At 33.2% G+C, this 24,955-nt stretch overlaps 1 protein-coding gene across 3 annotated transcripts in view; it reads left to right on the top strand.

Moving 5' to 3' along the window:
* The window catches only part of Spata6 (spermatogenesis associated 6), a 116,927-nt gene that overhangs the window by 17,426 nt on the left and 74,546 nt on the right, over positions 1–24,955 (top strand). For 2 of the 3 annotated variants that reach the window (XM_027945016.3, XM_027945015.2), the window contains exons 2-5: positions 2,930–3,067; positions 4,546–4,594; positions 21,920–21,961; positions 23,377–23,501. In XM_027945016.3, the coding sequence (XP_027800817.2) occupies positions 2,930–3,067; positions 4,546–4,594; positions 21,920–21,961; positions 23,377–23,501 (354 nt within the window). Of the gene's footprint in view, positions 1–2,929; positions 3,068–4,545; positions 4,595–21,919; positions 21,962–23,376; positions 23,502–24,955 lie in introns of those variants that run through there. The other variant, XM_071617810.1, reaches the window with a different exon arrangement.

The raw sequence follows: 24,955 nt of genomic DNA, 5'->3' as shown, positions 1-24,955 counted from the left end.
GGTCACACCTGTCATAATCTTGTCATTACATTTCTGAAAATTCTTGCATTATCTTACACATGAGCTTTTGGGGGACACACCTCATATCTAAACCATAACAATAATTGACACACTTTCAGTTAAATTTTTTCTTCTGATAGCTCATGTCTGTTCTTAATTTCTTTAGTGAATTTTTCATGAAAGTTTGGTAATTTTCAACAGTTTGGTTCTTCTAAAATATTTAATTAGTATCTATCGTTATTCTCTATCTGATGAGATAGCATCATCACATAGATAACTTTCCTTTTGCTTTTTAGTCAAGATTTCCTTTAATCCTTTCTACATATTTATGATAGATTTTAAGTTGTTGTTTAATATGCCCAAATTCTGGGCCTCCTCAGGGATGTTAATATTGGCTGCTTTTTCTGTTTGTGGGTCAAGCTTTGTATTTCTTTGCATATGGTATTTTTTTTTTTAAACTGGACATTTTAAATAATGTAGTGTAGAATTCTGTAAATCAGGCTGTCTCATCCCTCAGGTTTATTGACTATTGTTTTTGCTGCTCATTTATTTATTTATTTTCCTGAATGAATTGTGTAAATGTATTCTTAGTCATGTGTGACCACTGAAGTCTTTGCTTAGTTAGCTTATGGTCTGTTAATGATGTGACTTATATTTCCTTAAATGCTTTGAACCAATGAATCTCTTAGCTTTTGCTAAGGATCTCTGTGTGCATATTGGGGTATGCTTTCTATGCCTTAGCAAGCAGTTTGCAAGTTGGCATTAGTTTTCATTTCTAACTTTATCAGAACTTCAAGGTCAGCCAAAGATTAGAGATTACAGCTTTTTCAGCTCATTTCTGAGTGTAAGTACAGCCATGAACATGTTTATGATCTTTTAAATCTTTAAGAATATGGTTTAAGGCAACTGCCTTGCTTATAATTTTCTATTTGTCCCATCTGATTTTCATTAACCTCCCTTTTCCTGCTTTCTTTTTGGATAATTGTTAAATATTGTTTTTAAAAATTTGTAGCATTGTACTTGAGAAAAGCATTCATGCCTTCTTGCATATGTTACAAATTGGAAAGAGACTTGGCAGTTCTAGTAAGCACAATTACAGCAGTGTTGTGCAATAGAAATACAACATGGACCTCAAATTCAAGCCAAGGATATATATGTTTTTTTAAATTTTTAGTGGCTACATGAAAAAATTGAAAGTAGCAGATAAAATTAATTTTAATAGTATATTTTATTTATATCAATACATTAAAATATTAGTCTTTCAACATGTAATTAATATAAAATTTATTGATATTTTACATATGTTTTATATTAAGTCTTCAAAACCCAGTATATATTTTATGTCTACCATCTATCTCAAATGTGGCTATCCACATCTAAAGGTCTAAGTGGATAGCCACTTCTTTGTTAAATAGCAGAGATTTGGAGGGACTTTATTTTGATTGTAATGAGGTAGAGTAGGAATAGAATATTTGTTGAGAACCTTTATTTTAGTGATCAATTGTGAGTAAACTAGGGCAAAAATGGAAAACAGAGTAAGGGAGAAATGGAGGCAAAATAGCTGGCCAAAAAATAATCTTGACTGCTGTATACAAAGGGACACCAAGTCTTAATCATTCAGTACAATAGAGTGTGTTGGTATGACAGGTGATATGGGTTTTAAGCTAACAATAACAGTAGTTAGTATTGATGAATGTTGTCAGGCCCTGTTCCAAGCGCTTTGAGTGTATTAATCTTATGACTCATTTACTTTCAGTGAGTAGGTCACTTAAACTTTCTTGGATTTCATGTATAAAATGTCTGAAGTGGACTAGATAATCTCTCAACTTCTTAATACTGATGGTCCATTTCTTTTGCTACAAATGATAAAGAAAATAAAATTTTTGTCCTCATGGAATTTATAATAAGTAAAAGAAGTGAGGCATCTCCCTTCATTAAAAAGAACATAGATAATAATCTTACCTTAAGAGAATTTCAAATGCTAATTAGAATTTAAAACATTTTTTTGCGTAAAATAAATTGTGTAGGAGACGGCAGTTGATGTGTGCCTAGTAGGAGTAAATGAGGAGGAGATGGAATGGAGTAGTAAGGAATTTCCACTCCTTAGGTTATATTAATATTTGTTATGTAAGTAATAAAGAATGTGGGGGCAAGAAAGTAATGTGTGTGTTCAGAGAACAATAAAAATAAACTTTGAATGCACTGTTAGGGGTTGGAAGATTGGATAGTATTGCTCTGTTGGACTCAAATCTTCAGGAACCTTGATATCCTATTAAGAAAGAGTATGGTTGATCAAGTAGCAATGGAATATAGCAGAGACTGGATAGACTGTGCTATGTATTATTTAGAAACTCAACATTTTCTGCCTAATACTTTCTGTAAATTATAACTAGGATAATTAAATGCAATTTAATATTTAAAAATTCTTCATTGGGCTAAAACATTCTCTAGCTTTAAAAGTATAATGTTGCTTTTGATGGGGGTATCTGTGGACGGCTATTTAGTTTGTTGGAGATCAGTTTGTGCTTTTTTGTCAGCATTTTTTTATGCTTTAGTATAATGTTTCTTTTTTGCTGAATGTTAATTCTTTGTGATTAAATGATACTCAATAACTTTATGTCAGCATTCAACATAAAATGGGAGCCTAAGGCTTAGTGTTTAAAACTATTAGTGTCTGTCTTAAGAGCCAGTACACAGTGCTTCAAATGTGGCAAAAATAACCAAATGGAAAATCATAGATTTCTCAGTGATGGAAGATAGAAAAGCATTTCATTTCATTTGGTCTGTAAACATTAGTTTTTTTTTTCTCTTTTTACTTGTGAATAGTTTTATTAGGTTACCAGACTACTATTTTTATGTAATACCTGATAATGCATTTTAGTAGAATATCTCACAGAATTTATATATCCATTTATCTGATTTCTTTCAGGTAACTTGTCCAGGAGTGGTGCTGAAAGACAAGGAGGACATCTATCTTAGCATTTGTGTGTTTGGCCAATACAAAAAGACACAATGTGTCCCAGCCACTTTTCCATTGGTCTTCAATGCCAGAATGGTGTTTGAAAAGGTTAGTTCAAATATCAGAACAAGTATTAAAAAAAGAGTTCCAATTTTTTAATAAAAGGCCACAATAAATTATTATTGCTTACTATGTGCTTTGGTTTAATTCAAAATGAAGGCTATAAATTAAATATTGCTTTTGATTCATTATTACCAATTGCATTTCTTTCTTTCTTTTTTATTAATTTTTTATTTACATATGACCACAGAATGCATTACAATTCTTATTACACATATAGAACACATATTTTCATATCTCTGGTTGTATACAAAGTATATTCACACCAATTTGTGTCTTAATACATGTACTTTGGATAGTAATGTCCATCACATTCCACCATAATTTCTAACCCCCGTGCCTCCTCCCTTTCCCTCCCACCCTCTACCCTATCTAGAGTTTGTCTATTCCTCCCCATGCTCCCCACTCCCTACCCCACTATGAATCAGTCAGCCTTTTTATTATCAGAGAAAACATTTGGTATTTTATTTTTTACAATTGGCTAACTTCACTTAGCATTATCTTCTCTAACTCCATCCATTTACCTGCAAATGCCATGATTTTATTCTCTTTTATTGCTGAGTAATATTCCATTGTGTATATATGCCACATTTTCTTTATCCATTCATCTACTGAAGGGCATCTGGATTGGTTCTTTTTTTTTTTTTTTAAATTTTTGTAGTACAAAGGATTGAACCCAGAAGTACTCTATTATTGAGTTACATTCCTAGACCTTTTTATATATATATTTTTTGAGACAGGATCTTGCCAGGTTAACCAGGTAGGCCTTGACCTTGGAATCCTGCTCCCTCAACCTTTTGAATATCTGGGATTATAGGCATGTCCCACCAGTTGTCAGTTGTCTGTCCTCCTTCCATCTTCCTTACTTCCCTCCCTTCTTCTGTTTCACAAATAATTTTACCTTGTACCTGCTATTTTCCATAGAATGGATTAGCCACTGGAAACACTTGGTAAACAAGGAAAAATCCTCCCCTTTTGGAGCTTAATAAGTGCAAAAAGAGAATAAATACAGGGCAAGGGGACGAGAGGGGATTATATATTTTAAAGGGTGGTCAAAGAAAACAGTAACATTTAAATTGAGCTTGAATTATGACACCAAGTCAGTTATTTGAAGGTCTAGGGGGAAAGCATGCTAAGTAATGGAATAGTAAATTTAAAGGCTTCCTATTGAGAATTAGCTTGCTGAGGTGGAGGAGCACCAAGGAGGTAGATTTGATCATGGTAACATAAGGGGAAGAGCTAACAGATGATGTAGGAGAGAGTCAGAGCCATCTATAAAATTTATTTATAAAGTCTTTCATAATAGACATGAAAAACAGAGAAGAATGGATAGTTATGAATGTCGAATGTTTCTTGGAAAATGAATGTTTTGAGAATGGGAGGGAAAAATCAAAGATATTCTCATATGTACTTCCTGTCACTTCCTCTCCCCCATCCTGCTTCCCCCTTCATCCCTCCCACTCTAGGTGTTCCCTGAAGCAGTAGACCCTGGAGATGTGGTTGCGCAGCTTGAGTGTAAGTTTTTAACTTTTAAATTCCTGAGTCTTAGACATTTTAGAAAGTATCATCCTTATGTTTTTTTAATCCTGGGTTACGTAAAAATTTGAAAGAGTATAATAGAATTTCAAAAATCTTGAGCTGAGATTTTTTTTCCACACTTTTTAGAATTTCATGATAATAAAAAAGATAATAAAAAAGAAGTTGTTTGGTGTAGTAAATCTAAGAAATATTCCTCTTCCTGTTTTTGTCAATGAAAACCAAAGAAGGAATTATTTAAATTTTCTATTGGACAAGATGGTATGGAGTGTTTGTGATATAAGGATAAAGACTCATATTAGGTGGGTTTTGGCCCTGCAAATAAAACTGTCTTTAACCTTAGTGAATACAAATTAAGGGAGTAATAACAGGATAAAAGTAAGTAAAAATACATATGCCTTTTAATTTTGTATTATATTCACTATTTAAATAAATTATTTGCAGGAGATATTTTTTCAAGGCTGAGGATAACAGTAAATCTATCATAGTACTATGAATCAACTACAAAACTATATAATTATTTGTGAGAGTAGCACTGTAAAAGTGTGCACTTGGAGAAAAGTTTACTGAAGCTCTGGATATGAAAGGGAATACTATTATTTATCCTTATATTTAGAAAGGACCCTGGAATCACCAAATTAGTTGAACATATAACTGTGGCTCAAAAGGGCAATAATATTGGGGATCCCTATCATCATCTGTCCTTGTCACACTTTCTTCCCTTCGTGCCCCACTGAACTCTAGCAGTGTAGAAACATGGAATCTGGCACCATACTAGAATCTGAGTACCTATGGAGAAAACAGGCCAATCTGTCTTCATGCAATGTATTGTTCAGCGAATCTTCTCCAGAGAACTATTTTTGGCATATGCCAGTGTCTTATTTGTTATTTTATAGCTGTTTGTAGCACTTGGTTTTTGTATTTTCCACTGCTAAGTAACAGTTTGGGGCCAGTGAGTAAAATTTTAATTTTTCCATACTCATTAGCTGGGACATTATATGTCTTGAGAACATGGGAGGTCTTTCCATCTTCTAAGGTATTTTTCAATTTCTTTCTTCAATGTTCCATAATTTTCATTTTGATGTCTTCTACCTCCTTGGTTCGATTAATTCCCAAGGGTTTTTTTGAGGTTATTGTGAATATAATAATTTTTCAATTTTTTTTCCTCAGCAGAATACTGTTGGAATACAGGATAGCTATTGATTTGTGAATGCTGATCTTGTATCCTTCTGCTTTGCTGAATTATTTATTAGGTGTAGAAGTCTTATGATAGAGCTTTTTGGATCTTCTAGATATAGGATCATATCACTTCTCTTTTTCTATTTATATCCCTTTAATTTCCTTCTCTTGCCTAAGTGCTCTGTCTAGAGCTTCAATAACTATATTGAATAGGACTGGTGAGAGTGGACATCCTTGTCTTTTTCCTTATTTTAGAAGTAATGCTTTTAGTTTTTCTTCATTCATTATGACATTGGCTTTGTGTTTGTTATATATAGCCTTTATGATGTTGAGGTGAATTCCTTCTCTTCCTAGTTTCTCCAGGGTTTTTAACATGATTGGATGCTGGATTTATCAAAGGCCATTTCTACAGCTATTGAGATGATCATGTGATTCTTGTATTTAATTCTGTTGATGTCCTATATTACATTTATTGATTTGTGTATGTTTCATTCTTGAGACATAACCTATTTGACCATGGTATATTCTATTCTTGATGTGGTTGATAATATTTTATTAAGGATTTTTTCATTTATGTTCATCAAGCATATTGGTCTGTAGTTTTCCTTGATGTGTCTTCATCTGGTTTTCCTATCAGGGTACTGACTTCATAGAATGTATTTAGGTGTGTTCACTCACTTTTAATTTCATGGAATAATTTGAGAAACTGGTGTTAGTTCTTACAGGTCTGGTAAAACTCAGCTGAGAATCCATCTGGTTGATGGACTTTTCTTTGTTGGAAGGCTTTTAATTTATGTTTCAACTTCATTACTTAATAGTGATTTGTTTTTCTGTATCTTCCTGGTTCAATTTGGGCCGGTCATATGAGTCTAGAGATTAATCAATGTCTTCTATATTTTCCAGTTTATTGGAGTATAAATTTTCAAAGTAATTTCTAGTGGTCTTCTTGAAAATGCTGTATGGTGATATCTCCATTTTCATTTCTAATTTTGTTAGTTTGAGTCCTCTCTTTATTTTGGTTAGTTTTGCTAAGGGTTTATTAATCTTTTTGAAGAAACAGTTATTTGTTTTATTGATATTTTGTATTTTTTATTCTCAATTTCATTAACTTTGGCTCTGATATTTCCTTTCTTTTACTGATTTGGGGATTAGTTTTTTCTTTCTTTTGTAATGCCTTGAGGTCTAGCATTAGATTTATTTGGAATCTATTCTTTTTATGTAAGTACTCAATGCTATCAATTTTCTAGATCTGACTTCGTACTCTCCCAGAGATTTTGATGTTATATCTGTCCTCATTTGTTTCTAAGAATTTCTTGATTTTTCCTGTCATTTCTTCTATAATCCATTCCTCATTCTAGAATGAGTTTGGAAGGGTTCCCTTCTTTTGTGTTTAATGGAATAATTTGAGGAAGGATTGGTTTTATTTCTTCTTGAAAGGTCTTGTAGAACTTGATTGAGAATCCATCTGGTCCTGGGCTTTTCTTTGTTGGCTTTTATTGGTGTCTTCTATTTCATTATGTGAAATTGATCTGTTTAAATTGTCTGTGTCCTCCTGTTTCAGTTTGGATAGGCCATATGTAGAAATTTTTCAGTGTCCTCAGATTTTCTATTTTATTAGAGTGAATTTTCAAAATAGTTACTGATTTTTATCTGTATTTCAGTAGGTCTGTTGTAATATTTCTTTCTTCATCCTGAATTTTAGTAATTTGAGTTTTCTCTCTTTCTCTTTGTTGGTGTGGCTTAGAGTTTATCAATTTTATTTATTTTTTCCAAAAATCAACTTTTTGTCAATTCTTTGACTTGTTTCTTTTGTTTCAATTACATTGATTTCAGCTCTGATTTTAATTATTTCCTCTCGTATACTACTTTTGGTGTTGATTAATTCTTTTTCTAGGCCCTGGAGATGTAATATTAGGTTATTTATTTGGTGATTTTCTATTGTTTTAATGCATGATTTCAATGCTTGAATTTTCCTCTTAGAACTGCCTTCATAGTGTTCCAGAGATTTTGATACGTTGTGTTGCTATTCTCATTTACCTCTAAGTATGTTTTAATTTCATTGTTGATTTCTTTTGCTATCTATTGTTCATTCAGTAGTGTATTATTTAGTCTCCAGGTATTAGAGTAGCTTCTATTTTTTATTTTATTGTTGGTTTCTAATTTCATTTCATTATGATCTGACAGATCTGACAGTAATGCAAGGCATTACTTCTATTTTTTTTTTTTTTTTGTATTTGCTAAGAGTTGCTTTGTAGCCTAAGATATGGTCTATTTAGGGAAGGATCTGTGTGTTATTGAGGAGAAAGTGTGCTCAGTCATTGATGGATGAAATACTTTTTATATGTCTGTTAAATCTAAATTATTTATTGGATGATTTAGTCCTCTAGTTTCTTGATTTAGTTTTTGTTTGGAGGATATATCTAGTGGTGAGAGTGGGGTGTTAAAGTCATCCAATATTATTGTGTTACAATCTGTTTGATTCTTGAAATTGAGAAGGATTTGTTTGTACATAGATGCTGTATTGCTTGGGTCATAAATATTTATGATTGTTATGTCTTGTTGATTTATAATTTCTTTAAGCTGTATGAAATGTCCTTCTTTGTCCCTTCTGACTAACTTTGCTTGAAGTCCACTTTATTTGATATAAAGATAGAAACCCCTGCTTGTTTATGAGATCCATGTTATCTGAGGACAACAGCCAGTGTCTCTTTGGGGGGTTCTTCCTGCCCAGGGGAATCCCAGCTACCCTAAAACTTACAATCTCAAATAATTAGCAAATAACCAAGATAAATACTCAGAAATATATTTAAAAAAGTGAAGCCCCCGATAGATCTAGTCCACATGGATGCTGGAACTAGACAAAGGAAAAATGGCTTGGTGGTTTATTTAGGGAGTACATCAAAGGCAGGGATAAGGTTTCCAGGGTGTAGTCTTGCTTCCTGATATATTGCAGTCTGCAGGTTGATTGACATCTTGGCAGGTCACACCTATTTCAGGTGCTGTGTGTGATCTTTGGCAGAGCTTGAGGGAGAAGTTCACCTGCATCAGGTGGTCAGTCCCTGTGGGAGGTGCCATGGGGAGTTCCCAATGCCAGACTTAATCCCTTCAGGAGGCTACTATGAGCAACAGTCCACACATAGCCAAAGGACAGATCGTGACACATGTGAATAATATGATTTTCACTGCCCTTTCACCTTTAGTCTGTGGATGTCTTTGCCTATGATGTGAGTCTCTTGGAGACAGCATATTGTTGGGTCTTGTTTTTAATCGAATCTGCCAGTCTACGTTTTTTGATTAATAAGTTTAGGCCACTTACATTCAAAGTTATTATTGAGATATAATTTATTTTCCTAGTTATTTGGTTTATTTATGATGCTTCATTTGAATTCGTTTCTCCTTTGATTGATTATTCTTTTAGTGCAGTTATTCCCTTTTCTGGTTTTTATTTTTATTTTTTATTCTTATTCATGAAATATTTTGCTGAGAATGTTCTATAGTGAAAGCTTTCTACTTGTGATTTTGTTGTTGTTGTTGTTGTTTTTGTTTATCATGGAAGGTTTTTGAAAGGAAAGTGAGGAAACGGGAGACGGGTGAGTGAGAAATGAAAGTCGGAGACCAGGCAGAGATACACATAAGAGTTGATTTGTCAGAGCTGACAAATAAAGGCACATCTTTCCATATACGGAAAGAGTCAAAAAAAAGGCTTGGGGTTTGAGACTTTTATGGGGCAGGCTCAGGGATTAGAGCTGGGTGGGTCCTAAGGCTGTGGTTAAGGGCGGGGTTGATATGAGTGAGTGGTGAGCCTTTCTCAGAAACACCGTTGGGTGGAAAAGTGAAATTTTTCTTAAAATGGCAGCTGTCACTTAAGATGGCCGTCCAGATGCTAAGCAAGAACCTTGAAGTTTTTATTTCATTGTCAAATCTGAAGCTTAATTTTGCTGGGTATAACATTCTTGGTTGGCATCCATTGTCTTTCCAAGCTTGGTATATATCATTTCAAGACCTCCTAGCTCTGAGCATCTGAGTTGGGAAATCAGCTAAGATTTGTGTTTGTTTCCTGCCAAACATAATGGGAGTCTTTTTCTCTGGCATCCTTTAAAATTCTATCCTTATTCTGTATGTTAGGCATTTTCATATTAACGTGCCTTGCTGTGGGTCTATTGTAATTTTGTATGTTTGGGGTCCTGTATGCCTACTGTATTTGATTTTTCATTTCATTCTTTAGGTTTCGGAAATTTTCTATTATTATTTCATTGAAAAGATTGTGTTTTCCTTTGGTTTGCATCCCTGTACCTTCATCTATCCCTATAAATCTTAAATTTGGTCATTTCATGTTATCCCATATTTCTTGGAAGTTCTGTTTATGGTCTTTTAACATCTTTTCTCCATGGTCAACTTTATTTTTAAGATTATATATTTTGTCTTAATTCCCTCTAACTCTGTCTTCCAAGTGATGTAGTCTATTGGTCATGCTTTCCATTGAATTTTTAATTTGGTTTATTGATTTCTTTATTTCAAGGACTTCTGCTTGATTTCTTTTCAGAATCTATATATCTTTATTGAAGTGATCTTTCACTAATTGTATTTTCTCTCTGAAATCACTCCTTAAGTCATCCTTTTCCTTGAGGATCAGTTTAACAATTTACATTCTAAACTCCTTCTCCAACATTTCTTCTACTATGGTATCAGTGGATTCTGTTATTAGAACATCTTGCTTTGTTTGAGGTTATTTTTTCCCTTGTGTTTTCATGTTATTTGTGTGTCTACCCATCTAGCAGTGTGCTTCTGAGTCAGCACACTTTCTACCCTATAGACTTTCAATGTCCCTGAAGGTTTCCAGTATCTTGCTGTAAAAGGGGGGACAAATGATGTCAGCAACCAGTGTAAACAATATATAGCCTTAAACCAAATATCTCCTGCTAAGACATCTACAGTTTTGTCACAATAAACAGAAATTATATGTACAATTATTTTCTATAATAAAAACAGTAAGTTTGTTAGAGGGTTTACAGTTTCAAGTCATGGACAAGGGGAGAACAGAACTAGAGTAGATTGTGATGATTATGAATAAGGAGGATAGAAGATAGAAGTAAAAAATTAAAGGAAGAGTGGAAGAGGGAGCTATAGAGGTTGGCTGTCAGCAAGAGAAAAGAGAGAAAGAGAATCAAGGGAAATGTATAAATGAGAGAAAATATATGTAAAGTAAGAATTTTAAAAAATTAAAAATAGAAAAAAGTAAAAGAATATAAAACAGAACTGAAGTATGCTGATCAGACCTCCTAGTTCTCAATGATCTGATCCATGAAAAAAATTGGTTTCAATAATGGTAGAAATGAGAAGGGGGAAAAAAAAGGAAAGAAAAAAGAAAAAAAAATCTCTATGAAAAGTTGGGGAATTCTTTCCACTGGCGATCTAAAGGATTTATTAGCTTCCATTTTCCTCCCTAGTGTGGAGTGTGATGTTTGCTCCATCCTCAGGGTAGAGTTGCTAGTGAGAGGATGAATTCTGGAGGCAGAGGCAGAGTTTAGGCTTAGGTAGGCTTCTAGTCTCTTCACTGAATGCCAATTGGTTTGGAGATTTTAAATCCGCGTACTTCCAGGGCCCAATAATTGCCAGTGCACACTGGAAGGCTGTAACCTAGGGATCTCCTTTGGGTTCCACTCGTGTGGTGTAGGAGCCAGTTCTTATATCATGATGTTGCCTGCAGAACCCATGATTCCTGGCTTCAGATTCAGTCTCCAAACTCAACTCTCTTGCCCCTGTCCTTTCTAATTACCTGCCAGGTGCTTATCTCCCAGCTGGTCCATCAAGCAGCTGGGTTGAAAGGGGAGGGAAGCTGGGTGTATTTGCACCAGCAGATGTCCCCTGTGCAAACCTCTCTCCATGCTTGTTTTTCTTCTGATCACTTAGACCAGTCTGTCTCATGCGTGGGTTAGACAGGCTTGTTTTTTTGGGCCAGACTTGGGTCTACCAGAATCGGGTTCCTCAGCTGTCACTGGGGGCCAGGCTGAAGATGCAAAATGGTTTTTCCCTTTGTCCTTTGTGTGCCACCAGGAGATGCAGTTTCCTTCTTGTACAAGGATATTGTGCAGTGGACCAGGCAGAGTCTTTGATCTCTAAACTCTTCATACCCAGACACACCTCAGTTGTTCCTAAGATGTCATTGTTTTTATTCCCTATCACTCAGTATACTGTGTTCCCAGGAGGACCCTTCTGGCTTTTGTATCTGGCTGCTGTGGCCGCTATTGCGGCCCCTGCAATGGCTGTGGCGCTTGAAATTCCTTCCCTATTTTATCCAATCTTCTGATTCCCCAGTCCGTTTTGAGTGTCCAGTATTAAATTCCAGTGAAGTCCCCCTTAATCTTTGTCCTTTCACTCACCTTGCAGTGAAGCTGCCTGTCTGCTTTTCTTGGTTTCACAACAGGGAGCATCCAGGGAAATGATCTCTGTCCCCATCTTCTTCTCTCCCTACTACCTTATTGGACACTTGTTTATGGTCTATCTTAAGGTCTCTCTTTGAAATGTTATCCAAGTGTGCTTAAAACAAAAGTATTTTGCTGACCTTGATTGAACTATTCTATATACATCTAAAGTCAAGCATCACTTAATGACAGGTATCCATTCTGAGAAAAGTGTTGTTAGTCATGTGAACATCATAGAGTGCACTTACACAAACTTTGGTATTATACCTACTACACACTTGGGCTATAAGGATAGTCTGTGGCATATTCTTTTAGGCTACAAACTTAGATAGTATGCTGTTTTTCTGAACACTAGGCAATTGTAATACAATGGTCAATATTTTATATCTGAACATATCTAAATATAGAAAATCTACAATAACAGAATACTAGGGGATAGAGATTTTTCAATTCCATTATTGAGAGGACCACAGTCTTATTTGTGGTTTGTTGTTAAACACAACATCATTATGCTATTGTAGTGCTGTTTCTAACATTTAGGTCAAGTGATTGGTAATAGGTCTTCTGTATTCTGATCTTAATTTGGGGGGAAGTGTTTGGTTACTTTATTAATTACTAAGAGAAGGGTATTTAAATATCTAATGATAATTATTTGTTTCTCTTTTCATTTATATGACATTCTGTATCATATAATGTTATGGTTATTAACTTATTGTCCCTCAGTACCAAATTCAGTCTTGTTTCTTCTATAGAAATTGATTTGGGTCCTTTAAATATTTCTTTTCTCTTCAGTTGGCACTAAAACTTTGTACATTAGAGGGCCGTTGAGAAATATTGCAGGAGGAAAGGATTTTGCTTCCAGGTACTGGTGTGTTCACTTGACTTTTCCCAGCATCAGTCTTCTGAAGCCCTTGTATCTTCTAGCCAACCACAGCTTCCCTTAGCTGTCCACTTTTTGGGTGTTTTCTAGCAAAGTGCTTCTGGTGAAATACTTCCCTGCAAATAGCTGCCTTGTTACCATAGAGGGAGGATTTTTGATAACTTACAGAAGGTGGATCTCCATTAAGTGCCACTGATGTGGCACTAGAGTGACATTTCTTTTAGTGGACCAAGGTGGTCCTTCCTTCCCCAACATCTGGACATGAACACAGAGAAGAGTTTGGGAAGCTTTTCCTTAGGTGTTTTGTTTGAACTGTAGGGATAATGGATTTTTCTCTACCTGCTTCATCTTTCTATATTATCCCTCAATACTTGTATACCCTGTTATAGGTAATAGCTTTTATATTAAACTTTGCCTGTATGACTTGTCTCTGTTAATTGGAGCCAACTCATATATTTATGTTGAATTCATTCTGATCTCATATACATTTATAATTGTTGTATCTTCCTGGATCTTAACTACATTTATGTTGACAAAATTCACGGTAGCAAAATTACAGTCATTTCAGATTTCAAACATTTCCTATCAATCTCAATAAAAGGCTTCTATACTTTTCATCAGATCTTGAGATCTATTCTAATCAGAGTACGGAGGGATGTATAGTATGCTGATGGTTTGGCCTGCACTTGTTCTACAGTTCCAAGAACTGTATAGATCTCTAATGAAAGGGGAAAGGGAAGGAAGGGGTGCTGATGAGGCAGCTCATGGATGAACCTACAGTGAGTCTCCATGCTATTGAACCTTTAAATGTGAACAGTTAAAACAGAAATGATAGAAACAACCTACTGAAATAAATGTAAAATTGAACCCAAAGAAGTAAAGCAGTTTGGCTTTGTGCCAATGGAAGCAAATGGAAGCATTTCAAACAAGGGAAGTTACTGATTCTGACTCTTCCAGAATTTCCACTTACCAATTCTTAGAATTGTGAATTGCTTGTATCATTTCCCAATGTTTAAAATACAAAACTAATGTGTTAGTCTAAAATTCAAAGTTTAGTAATTAAGAATATCTTATCTAAAACTAAATTGAAGATGATTGAAATACTCAAAGGATCTTAGGAACTTCTTACATGATGGACAGTCTCACAAATGGTCAGATCTGTGAATGACCTCAGATAAAATGATTACAATAGACCTTGGACACAATATCACTTAAAATGTCCTTTGTTTATTATTATTGGTGATTTTTATTATTTCTATAGGTATATTGTAAAACTTACCAATTCCATTTCACATCCTATCTGCACATCAAGGAAACTCCGGAGAACCAAAATCACTTTAGGCTTTTGAGAAAAATATATTAATGATTCTGATACACACACACACACACACACACACACACAAGTATATACATATAAAATTAATATATATTAAATGCAAGTGATAATTAAAGCATAATAAGGCAATTTTACATTCATATGCAAGGTATTCTCTTGAAAAATATTTTCCGGGCCTATAATTTGCTAGAATTATATTACTTATCCCGAAACCATATACTGGGAACCATTTTTACTCAAGGAAGAATGAAAATGTTTTCTACTTCATAGACATCTACCTATCCTTTTTTACTGAAAGTTTACAGATTTTTTTACACACACACACACACACACAGTACTACCACATATATTAAAAAGTTCTCCCTTCATGGCATGTTGCCTCACTTACTTCCAGTCACTGTTCAAAGTTATAATTAGAAAAACTTTCTCTTAAAACATAAAATTGCATCTCCTTTGGTCAGCATCTCAGTCTTTGTCCCATTATTTTTAGCATTGTAACATTTATACCAGGATACTTATAGTGTTTAAGGGTATTGCCATAGTGTGGATATTGAATGTCTCCCAAGGTCTGTGTGTTAAAGTCTTGGTCCCCAGGGTGGTACTGTTGGGAGGTGATAGTAACTTTAGGCTGTAGGCTGTAGGGCATTGTGGGAAGTCTTTAGGTTATTAGGGATGTGCCCTCTTAAGGGATTGTGGGACCTCCCTCTCTTCATTACTCACTCCTGCCATGATGTGCTGCCCTCACAATAGGCCTGAAGTATTAGGGTTAAATCTTGAATTGGAACTTCATACCTGTGAGCCAAAATACTCTTTTCTCTGTATAAGTTAAATACTTCAGGTATTTTGTTATAGTGATTGACTACCACAGATATGCTGTTAAAATTTCTGCTAAAATAGGAGATATAAATAGTTCAGCAGTAGCTCAGGGCCAAAAAAAAAAAAAAAAGAATGGACTTACTGTTTTTCTTCCTAGAACTGATATATTATTTATTTTTTATTTTGTGTCTTAGAGTGTCAGCTTTATAAGGACAGAGACTTTCTCTCTTTCTCTCTCTCTTTTTGTAAATAACTTTTTATTTATTTTTATTTGGTGCTGAGAATTAAACCCCGTGCCTTTCACATGCTAAGTGAGCACTCTACCTCTTGGCCACAACTCCAGCCCCCAACATATTTTCTCTTGTTCACTGTTGTATCCCTAGAGCATTTAGTAGAACCTAGAATATGCTGGGTATTTGATATCTAAGGCATTAAATAAAAACATAAATGCATCATATAACTGCCTCTAATTACTATTTTTATGACTATTGAAAGTTTCCTATTGAGATGCCTATTTATAACGTTAAAAGCCTTTCATTAGAAACATATTTTGTATTTGAGAATTTATAGTAGAGTAGCTATTTGGGCCTAATTCCCTTCAACATTTTGATAAAGAGAAAATATCATCTTTCTTTGTATAGCAGTAGATTTCTAGGTGCCCCTGTTGAGTTACCTTGCCTATAGGGAAAACCAGCATTTTTGTTTGAGCACCTGCTTCTGAGCTTCTAGGAATTAGTAGTTACCTAGTATCTGATATATTTGAAATGCTTTCAGGTGAGGATTTGAAGGCTGAGAATAAATCCTTCAAAGTCTATGAATGAGAGTATCCCAGACTCAGTCCTCAGGAAAGCTTGTAGGACTCTGGATTTATATTTTAAATCCACAATAACAAACATATTCCATCCAACTTATCTTTATAGTGAAAGCAGGTAAACAGGCATTTAGAGGAAATTATAACAGCAATTGTTTTTGCTGATAGTGCTAATAGTACTCTGGCAATTTCTCTTAAGGTAGTTTCTGTATCTTTTTGATTTACTATATGTGAGTAAGATTTCTGGGGTATTATAGTACATTTAATTTGTAATTCACACTAAAAGTATATGTTAATATGAGAATTTTCACGGAGGAAGGAGAAAATTGTCCTCTGTTATAAGATAAAGAACAGCTGTAAAATGAGATTAGTTATACTATATGCTCCAGTAGATATAATTTATAGTAAGTTACTATTTGGTTTATAGCAGCATTAGTTTTCTATAAAGATTTTTTCTTTAATAATTTAAGATCTTTCCCCTGAAGTAATTTTTTTTACTGCAGTAAAGTATAAACAACATAAAATTTGCTATATTAATCATTTTAAGTGTATAGTTCAGTGGTATTAAATACATTTATAATGTTGTACAAACATCATCATCATGCATTCCCATAATTCTCTTCATCTTGCAAAATTATAACTCTATACTCATTAAACAGTAACCCCTTAATTTTCCTTACCCCAATATCCTTTTAACCACCATTCTACTTTCATGCTCTATGATTTTAACTATTACTGTCAGTGGAATCATACCTAGTATTTGTCCTTTTTTGACTAGTTTATTTCTCATAGCAAAATGTTCTCAAGGTTAATGTTGTAGCATATGTCAGAGTTTCATTCTTTTTGAGGATGGATAATATTGTATGTTCGCACCACATTTTGCCTATCTGTCAGAGATTACGTGGATTGCTTCTACCTTTTATCTATTGTAAATAATGCTGCTGTGAACACATGTGGATGTGTTAGGCAGCTTTTCATTGTCATGACAAAATACCTTAGAAAACAAGGAGGAAAGACTTATTTTTTTGGCTCTTGGTTTCAGAGATTTCAGTCCATGGTCAACTGGCTCCATTGTTTCTGGGCCTGTGGTGAGGCAGTACATCATGGCAGAAGGGCATGATGGATCAAAGCTGTTCACCTCATGGTGGCTGTAAGCAGGGGATGGGAACAAAATAGATAAGTCACAACCCTAGTGACCTCCTTTCTTCAACCAGGGCCCCACCTTCTACAGCTTACACAATTTTCCATTGACACCATCATCTAGGACTAAGACTTAACACATGAGCCTTTGGAGCATATTGCAAATCCAGACTATAATAGAATGCAAATATTATTTGAGTTCCTATTTTTAGTTGTTTTATACATATATATTCAGAGGTACAATTGCTGGATCATATGGGAATTAATTTTTTTCGAACCACCAATATTGTTTTCTGTAATAGCTAAACCAATTTTACATTCCCACTAACTGCATAAGGGTTTCAATTTCTTGCTGTTTTTTTTTTTTTGTTGTTGTTGTTTTTTTAATAGTAGCCATCTTAGCAGGTTGAGGCAGTATCTCATTTTAGTTCTTGCACAATGGTAATCTTTACAAAGCATGACTGCACCCACACTCACGCGCACACAGACACACACACAGCTTTTCTCTAATCAAAAGCATGAAAAATCTTTTATTGGAAAACATTTTACATGTATACAAAAGAAAATAATGAAAACATGTACCTACTACTTAGTTCAGTAATTATCAATTTATGGCTAATATTTTTCTATCTAATTATATCTCCTTATTTCAGCTCCCCTTTTCAGATTAATTTGAAGCAAATCTCAAGACATCTTATTCCTTTATTTATAAGGATAGATAACCTAAAGGAACAGTAATACTGTATCACACCTAAAATGAACACTTTCTTAATTTTAACAAATATCCACTAATTTTTCATTTTCCTATTTTATAATTTTTCAAGTAGTCTTCTACTTGAATTGTGTATCTATATCTATATCTATATCTATATCTATATCTATATCTATATCTATATATCTATATCCACCATACCTTGTGATTGGTTGATGTCTTACAAGCATATATAATCCTTTATTAATATTTAACTCTTATTTAATTACACTTGATAATGTTTGTGATTTTCTGTGTAACAATCTTGAGAAGTATTTTCCAGTACTTTTCTAGATACCTTATACTTTTAAACCAGATTGTAATCTCATTTAAATCAGATTACAATGCTGTTTCTAACTGTTGGTGGTACAGAAAATATATACAATTGACTTCAGCATAATTGATCTTGTTTCTAGCAAACTTGCTATGTGCATTAATTTTAAAAAATATGACTTATGATTCTTTAAGATATTTTAAACACACATCTCTTTAAGTAATAAGAAATATATTTCTCTTATTATAATATCTTTTATTAATTTTTATTGCTTTACTATATTGCTTAGAACTCCAGTAAAATGTTGAAGTCAATGATAGCAGTAATAGCAATGTATGAAGTAAATGTCTTACTCTTGACCTCAGAGGGAAAGTTTCAACTTTCACCACTTGATATTTGCTTACTTTAGATTTTGGTTAAAAGCCTTTATCAGATTAAGACATTTTTCTTCTGTTTTTGTTGCTGCTTTTTTTTCCTTGTAAGTAATGATGGCTCAATTTTATGAACCATTGTTTTCTACTTTATTCTTTAATGTGGCACCTCATATTGCTTTATTTTTTTAATATTAAGCCACATTTATATGTTGGTGGAATTGATTTGATAATATTTGGGTTAGGATTTTTACATATAGAATGTCATTTTCTTTTCTTGTGAGGTTCTTGTCAGGTTTTAGTATCAAGGTTTTGATGGGCTATCATAAAACAGTTTGGGAAGGGTTCCTTCTTTTGTTGTTTCTTGAAAGAGTATGCATATAATTGGCATTTAAAAAAAATTGAAATAATTTGCCAGTGAATTTGTCTGGATTAAAGTTTTCTTTTTGTAGAAATTTGATTTTATTCATATATTCTTACTTTGAAGTAAATCTTAGCTGTCATATCCTTTCATCTATAGATATATGAATATCTAAAATATAGGACTTGGTCACACCTAAAATGTGAGCAATTTTTTAATATCAAATATCTCCTTAGGTGTCACATTTTCCTAATTGTTCTATGGTTGTTTATGTTTTTTTTTATTGGAATTGAGATGCAAATAAGGTATATCCAATAATTCAGTAGCATGGAATTATTCATAATATCCTCCTAGTATTTTTAAACATCTTTTTGTGTCTCTGTTTATTCCTGATATTTGTAATTTTGTGTGTTTTCTTTTGGCTAGTCTTCCCAGGGATTTATGAAGTGATGAAATGGATCTTATAATATTGATGAAATTAGTTTAAGACTACTTCTTCTTTTATAATATTGTTAAATTGGTTGTCTTTTAATTGTTACATGTTATATCTTTTTCTATACTCTTATTTTCTGTTTTCCTGTGCCCTAATATTTTACATATATGTCTTATGAATACCATGTGGATAGAGTTTTTAAAATTCAATATATATCTTTTAATTTATCTGTTTAAAATGCATGATAAAATTATAGGACTGTCAAAACATAATATTATCACTCAAAGGGGCACTATCATCTGCAGACTCTGTAGCCAGTTGAATGCTAGCTGCACAAATGGCTTTCCTTCTCTAAGCATAGGGTCTTGTTTGAATGAAATAACACAGCCTGCATAATATGCTTGGTGCATAGTAGACATTTAATACAGCATGGTTATTATTGTTACTCAGATTGCTATCCTGAGTAACAAAATTGCTATCCATGTAAAAGGCTAAGAAGGCTAGATGGGGGATATATAGTTGGGTAGTTTCCTTCCCCCATGGACAAGCCTAGAGCTGGCTGAATTTGGACATTTCCTTTCCTCTGGGTAGATTTGAACTGTAGTTCAATTATTTTTTCCTGAGGGAAGGTAATGTTAAGAAGAGAATGCTCTGGAATACTCCATATGCTTCCTTTTGCTCTGGAGGTATAAGAGGATTTTTCTCCAATATTCACAGTGAGGACCTGGTACAGTCCTGGAGGTAAAACTCACAAAATATGACCTCTTACCCCATGACAGGGTCTTTCTAAACTTAGATCTCAGAGTTGTCCCTACAAAGCCTCCAGAAATTGTCAGTTATAATTCAGGTTTTTCTCCTCTAGCACTGATTCCCACAGATGATTTTTGCCTGTGGATTTCTGATGTGTTAAGTTGTAAGTCTCTATATCAACTTGTCTTTCTGATTTTGGGGAAAGTGGTTTTTCCTGTGACCTCACTTTTCTCATGGATCTAAGAAGAATGGTGAATTTCAGCATTTTACTTGTTAGGGTAAAGACTTCTAAGCTCAATACATACCAGATTACTAATGGGAAGTCCTATTAGGAAAATTTAAATCCCTGTCTAATAACTTGATTTTCTGAACCTTCTGTTGATCTCTTTTTTTTCCTGTTATTTCTTTTGACTTTTGATCCCAGTTATATATTTTCCTATATATGTATCCAGTCAGTTCTCCTTAAATGCTAGACCTTATAAAAATTTTAAAAATAATTATAGTTTTCTGTGAAAATGTTTTCCTTTAGATAGGATTTATGATTATTTTAGCAAATTGGTAGGAGGCATGCAATTCTGTATTATGTTAATTCAGACAGGATTTATATTTCAAATTTATATTTCTATTTGGCTATTTATTTTTATTTTATTCTTTATTTAGAGTTTATCTTTTCAGTGATCCAAACATATAATTCAGCCAGTGTATCAGGTCATTGGTCTTTATTTCCAGGTCTTTTTTCCTTGCTCTTCCCAAGGCCAGGAAACTCCAAGGTTTATTCATCGTTTTCATGAGTTTATCAGAAGTTGTTTTTAGCTTCTCATCCTCTTTACTGCCTCTATCAGAATTGTCTGATACCAACCGAGAAAATAGCCTCAAATGACAGGCTCATCTGTCTTTCCTTCTTACATGAGTTTCAGACTTGGTCTCCTGTGCCTTTAAGCATTTTTTTTTTTTTTTAAGTTTTCTACATTTTCCAATGGATTTTAGAAGGAGGTTTGTTTTTGAGCTACCTAATCTCCCAGATTGCCTTGCAATGTTATATTTAGAGCCTTTGCCTATGCTGTTTCTTCTGCTTGGGAAAAAAAAAATAAACTACTTCCCTAGTATCCCTAAATCCCAGTTTATAATTTACTCATGCTTTAGATTAGGATTACTTTCTCAGAGATGCTTTCACTGCCTTCCTGACTAGAATAGGACCTGTTGTTATACCATCTGGTAGCACTATCTACAATGCCCGTGTTGTACTTGTAGTTTATAATTGTATATTTATTTGTGTTTCCATTTTATTTAATGTTTGTTTTCTCAATGGAACTCAAGGTTCTTAAGAAGAAGGATTATATATATTTTTTCTCAGTATAGCCACAAGTTATGACTTAAAGGGAATATTTATTCCTTTGTTATATATTTCTTTATAGGTTAAATATATAGATAGGACATTGAATGAGATTTTCATTGTTTGAAAATGACAAAGTAAAGAAAGGAGGAGATTATGTCATTTTTGGGTCCTCAGAAAGTAGAAAGGGTGTAATTTATATATTTATATTTTATAAGGTTATTATGAGATATTTTGACATATAAAAGTATAAGGAATTTTATAATTCACCTCAACTATACTTACCACTCCAATTAAGTAATAGACAATTTATGTTTATAAAAAATATAGTCTACTAGATACAAACATACCTGTTGTCAGTGATTACTTTGGCTTTTAGATTAAAATAATTTGTTTTTGTTTATTATTAAATTGTTTACTTAAGGAAATTTTTCTTTAAACTCTCAGATGATACAGCAGTGTTCGAGTTGATACAGCTAGTTCCACCAGGTACTGTATGACTTATTTGGTAAAGTAATTGATATGGGAAATCATTTCAATGAAGTATTTTTTAAAAAAATCTCATCTTTTCTCCTCAAATTAAAACAAAGTTAATATTTTACCATTGGTTCACTGTGTGTAAAATGCCAATGGGCCAAAATAATATAGAAAGATGGACATAAGATTGATAATAATATAGAGAGACTGACATAAAAATTGGTACTTAAGCCCATTGTTCTGAAATTGGATAAATAACAATAACTGAAAACGGAATGTAACCTGTTAACATTCTAGGATATTTTAGTCATTAAAAATTGATTGTTTTTGAGATTTTTCTAAAATATATATTTTTTGATAGTCAATTAACCCTGCTTTTGTGTGTTGATTATTATTGAGAATGGAAGAGAATATATCCTTAGTTATGTAGTAAACCTAGATCCCTGGATAAGATACTTCATTAAAATAGGTGCTAGTTTTATTTCTGATTTTGAGGAGAAATCTGTGTAATCAAATCATTATTTTATGTGAAAATCAGATGTATATTATTAAATGCTAGTAACCTGAAAAGTTTAAATATTACATATATACCTAATTCAGGTAGCCACAAATTGTACAAATTATACAGTTATTTTTTTTAACAGATAGGCAGAAAGGGAAAAATGGGAGATAGATAAATTGTAGAGAGTGGTAATTACATTTTAGATGTATAAATGTCACACCAACTTTTTATTTATTTATTTATTCATTCATTTTGGCACCAGTAATTGAACTCAGGGGCACTCAACCACTGAGCCACATCCTCAGTCCTATTTTTATTTTATTTAGAGACAGGGCCTCACTGAGTTGCTTAGCACCTCACCATTGCTGAGGCTTGCATTGAACTTGCCATCTTCCTGCCTCAGCATCCCCAGCCTCTGGAATTACAGGTGTGTGCAATCATGCCGGGCCCAACTTTTAATTTTTATTTCTATATTTATTTTAAAAATATTTATTCTTAAGCTTTAGGTGGACACAATATCTTTATTTTACATTTATGTGGTGCTGAGGATCGAACCTGGTGCCTTGTGCATGCTAGGCGAGCACTCTACCACTGAGCCACAACCCCAGCCCCCAACTTTTTATTTTTAAATGGATTTTTTTCTAGGAACTCGTAGGTATGCACCAAGTTTACATGAATAGCGCCATTTTCTTCAAGCATGGAGTTGAAAATTGCTAATATGTAGTATATTTCTGAAATTGAAAACATGTTAAAATATTTAATATGTGTCTAATTTTTCTTTCATAGAAGATAAACATGGCCCTGGAGCAGGTATCTAATAAGACATCAGGCCATATATATATATATATATATGTTATACTTGATGATTTGGTTTCTAAATAGAATATTTTGTTATAATTTGAATCATAGGATATCTTTCTTGTAGTGGGTGAAACACTGTCTACATATGATGAAAATACAAGAGATTTCATGTTCCCGGGTCCAAACCAAATTTCTGGACACCATGATTCAAACCGCCAGGTTACCATGAGGAGGATTTCTGGTCTACGAGTAAGTGCTAACTATTTTCTGAATCAGTTTTTGTTATGTATTTATAATGCATTAATTAAAAAAATAAGAAAATAGAAGACTGGTAGAATAGAGGAAAGGGAGGGAACAGGGGGAGGGAAGAAAGGAGGTAAAGGGGAAGTACAGAGGACTGAAGAAGTATCCAATAAATTTGTACAATTATGTCAAAATTAGCTCCAATATTAACTATAGCTATTAACTATATTAACATAAAAAAGAGCCAACATATAGCATATACCACCTTCAATGTGCAGAACTAATTCAAAGTCTAATTTTGTTTAAAACTTAATTTTTAAAATAAAATTGTTGTTTTAAACATCACGAAATGTAGTGAAAATAATTTAATAAAACTTAGGCTTGTATAACTCTATATTTCCAAGTATTCATATAGCCTTATATTCTTCTGATCTCTGTTCCCCTCCCACTATCCCCATCCCATCTGCCTCTGTCTTTCTTTTTTCTCTCTAATAAATGATCAACAAATATGTGAAAGGATATTCATCTCATTAGCATTTAGGGCAATATAAATTAAAACAACCATATGAGTTTACTTTTATAGCTGTAAGGTTGGCAAAATATAATAACTCTGATATCAAAAGTATAAAGAATTGGAAACTTTTGTGTACAGATAATGCCCTGAATATTGAACAAATCAGAATTCAAAATTATCTAGTGAAGACAAAGTTTCTCATACATATAAACTTCTAGGTTTATATCTTACAAATACAAGAGACTTCTTAAGAATTTTCACTTGAATTATTGTTCATGATAGTGAAAAATGGAAATAATGAAATCTCTGTTAGTTAGGTATTTGTATGGATTAATTGCAATATGTTCATGAAGTGGAAATATATATTTATTCATGTAAAATTAAAAGCTGGGTTAAATCACAAGTTACTCTCCTATTGTTTCCTATAACTTGCTTTAAGTTTTTTTTGGATGATTTAAAAATATTTTTATCCCTGAAAGTAGGCACAGAGAAACTGAGAGAAGAGCATTTTATTCAAATGAGGAAAAAGAAAAATGTTGTTTAGCTTGAAATTATTTGGACTGATTTATACTAATTTTAGAAAATTTCAGACTAGTCTGAATAAGGAAACCTGGGTGAAATATGAGCCAACATAATGAATAAAGTAATTTATTCATTATATTGTAAGTCTAGGTTTATGATATGCTTTATTCAGACAAATATCAGTATCACCTTACTGAAAGCATAAAAGATGACCTATTAGCAAGACTATGAACATATGCCTCCTTTGGGATAATTTCAGTGTGTGTTAGCAAGCTTCTCTACTATAGAAGTCTTAAAGAGTGTTCCTAGAATCATGTTGAAATCCACAATGAAAAAATCAGTATATTGAAAATTTATGGTCTTTTCAAAGTAATTATTATACCAATATGGTAATATAAACTTAAGCATGTAGACTATTAACATG

Source organism: Marmota flaviventris, chromosome 10 (assembly GCF_047511675.1).
Source record: "Marmota flaviventris isolate mMarFla1 chromosome 10, mMarFla1.hap1, whole genome shotgun sequence".
In the NCBI taxonomy this organism is placed as follows: Eukaryota; Metazoa; Chordata; class Mammalia; order Rodentia; family Sciuridae; genus Marmota; species Marmota flaviventris.
This window is presented reverse-complemented; position numbering and strand designations above follow the sequence as displayed.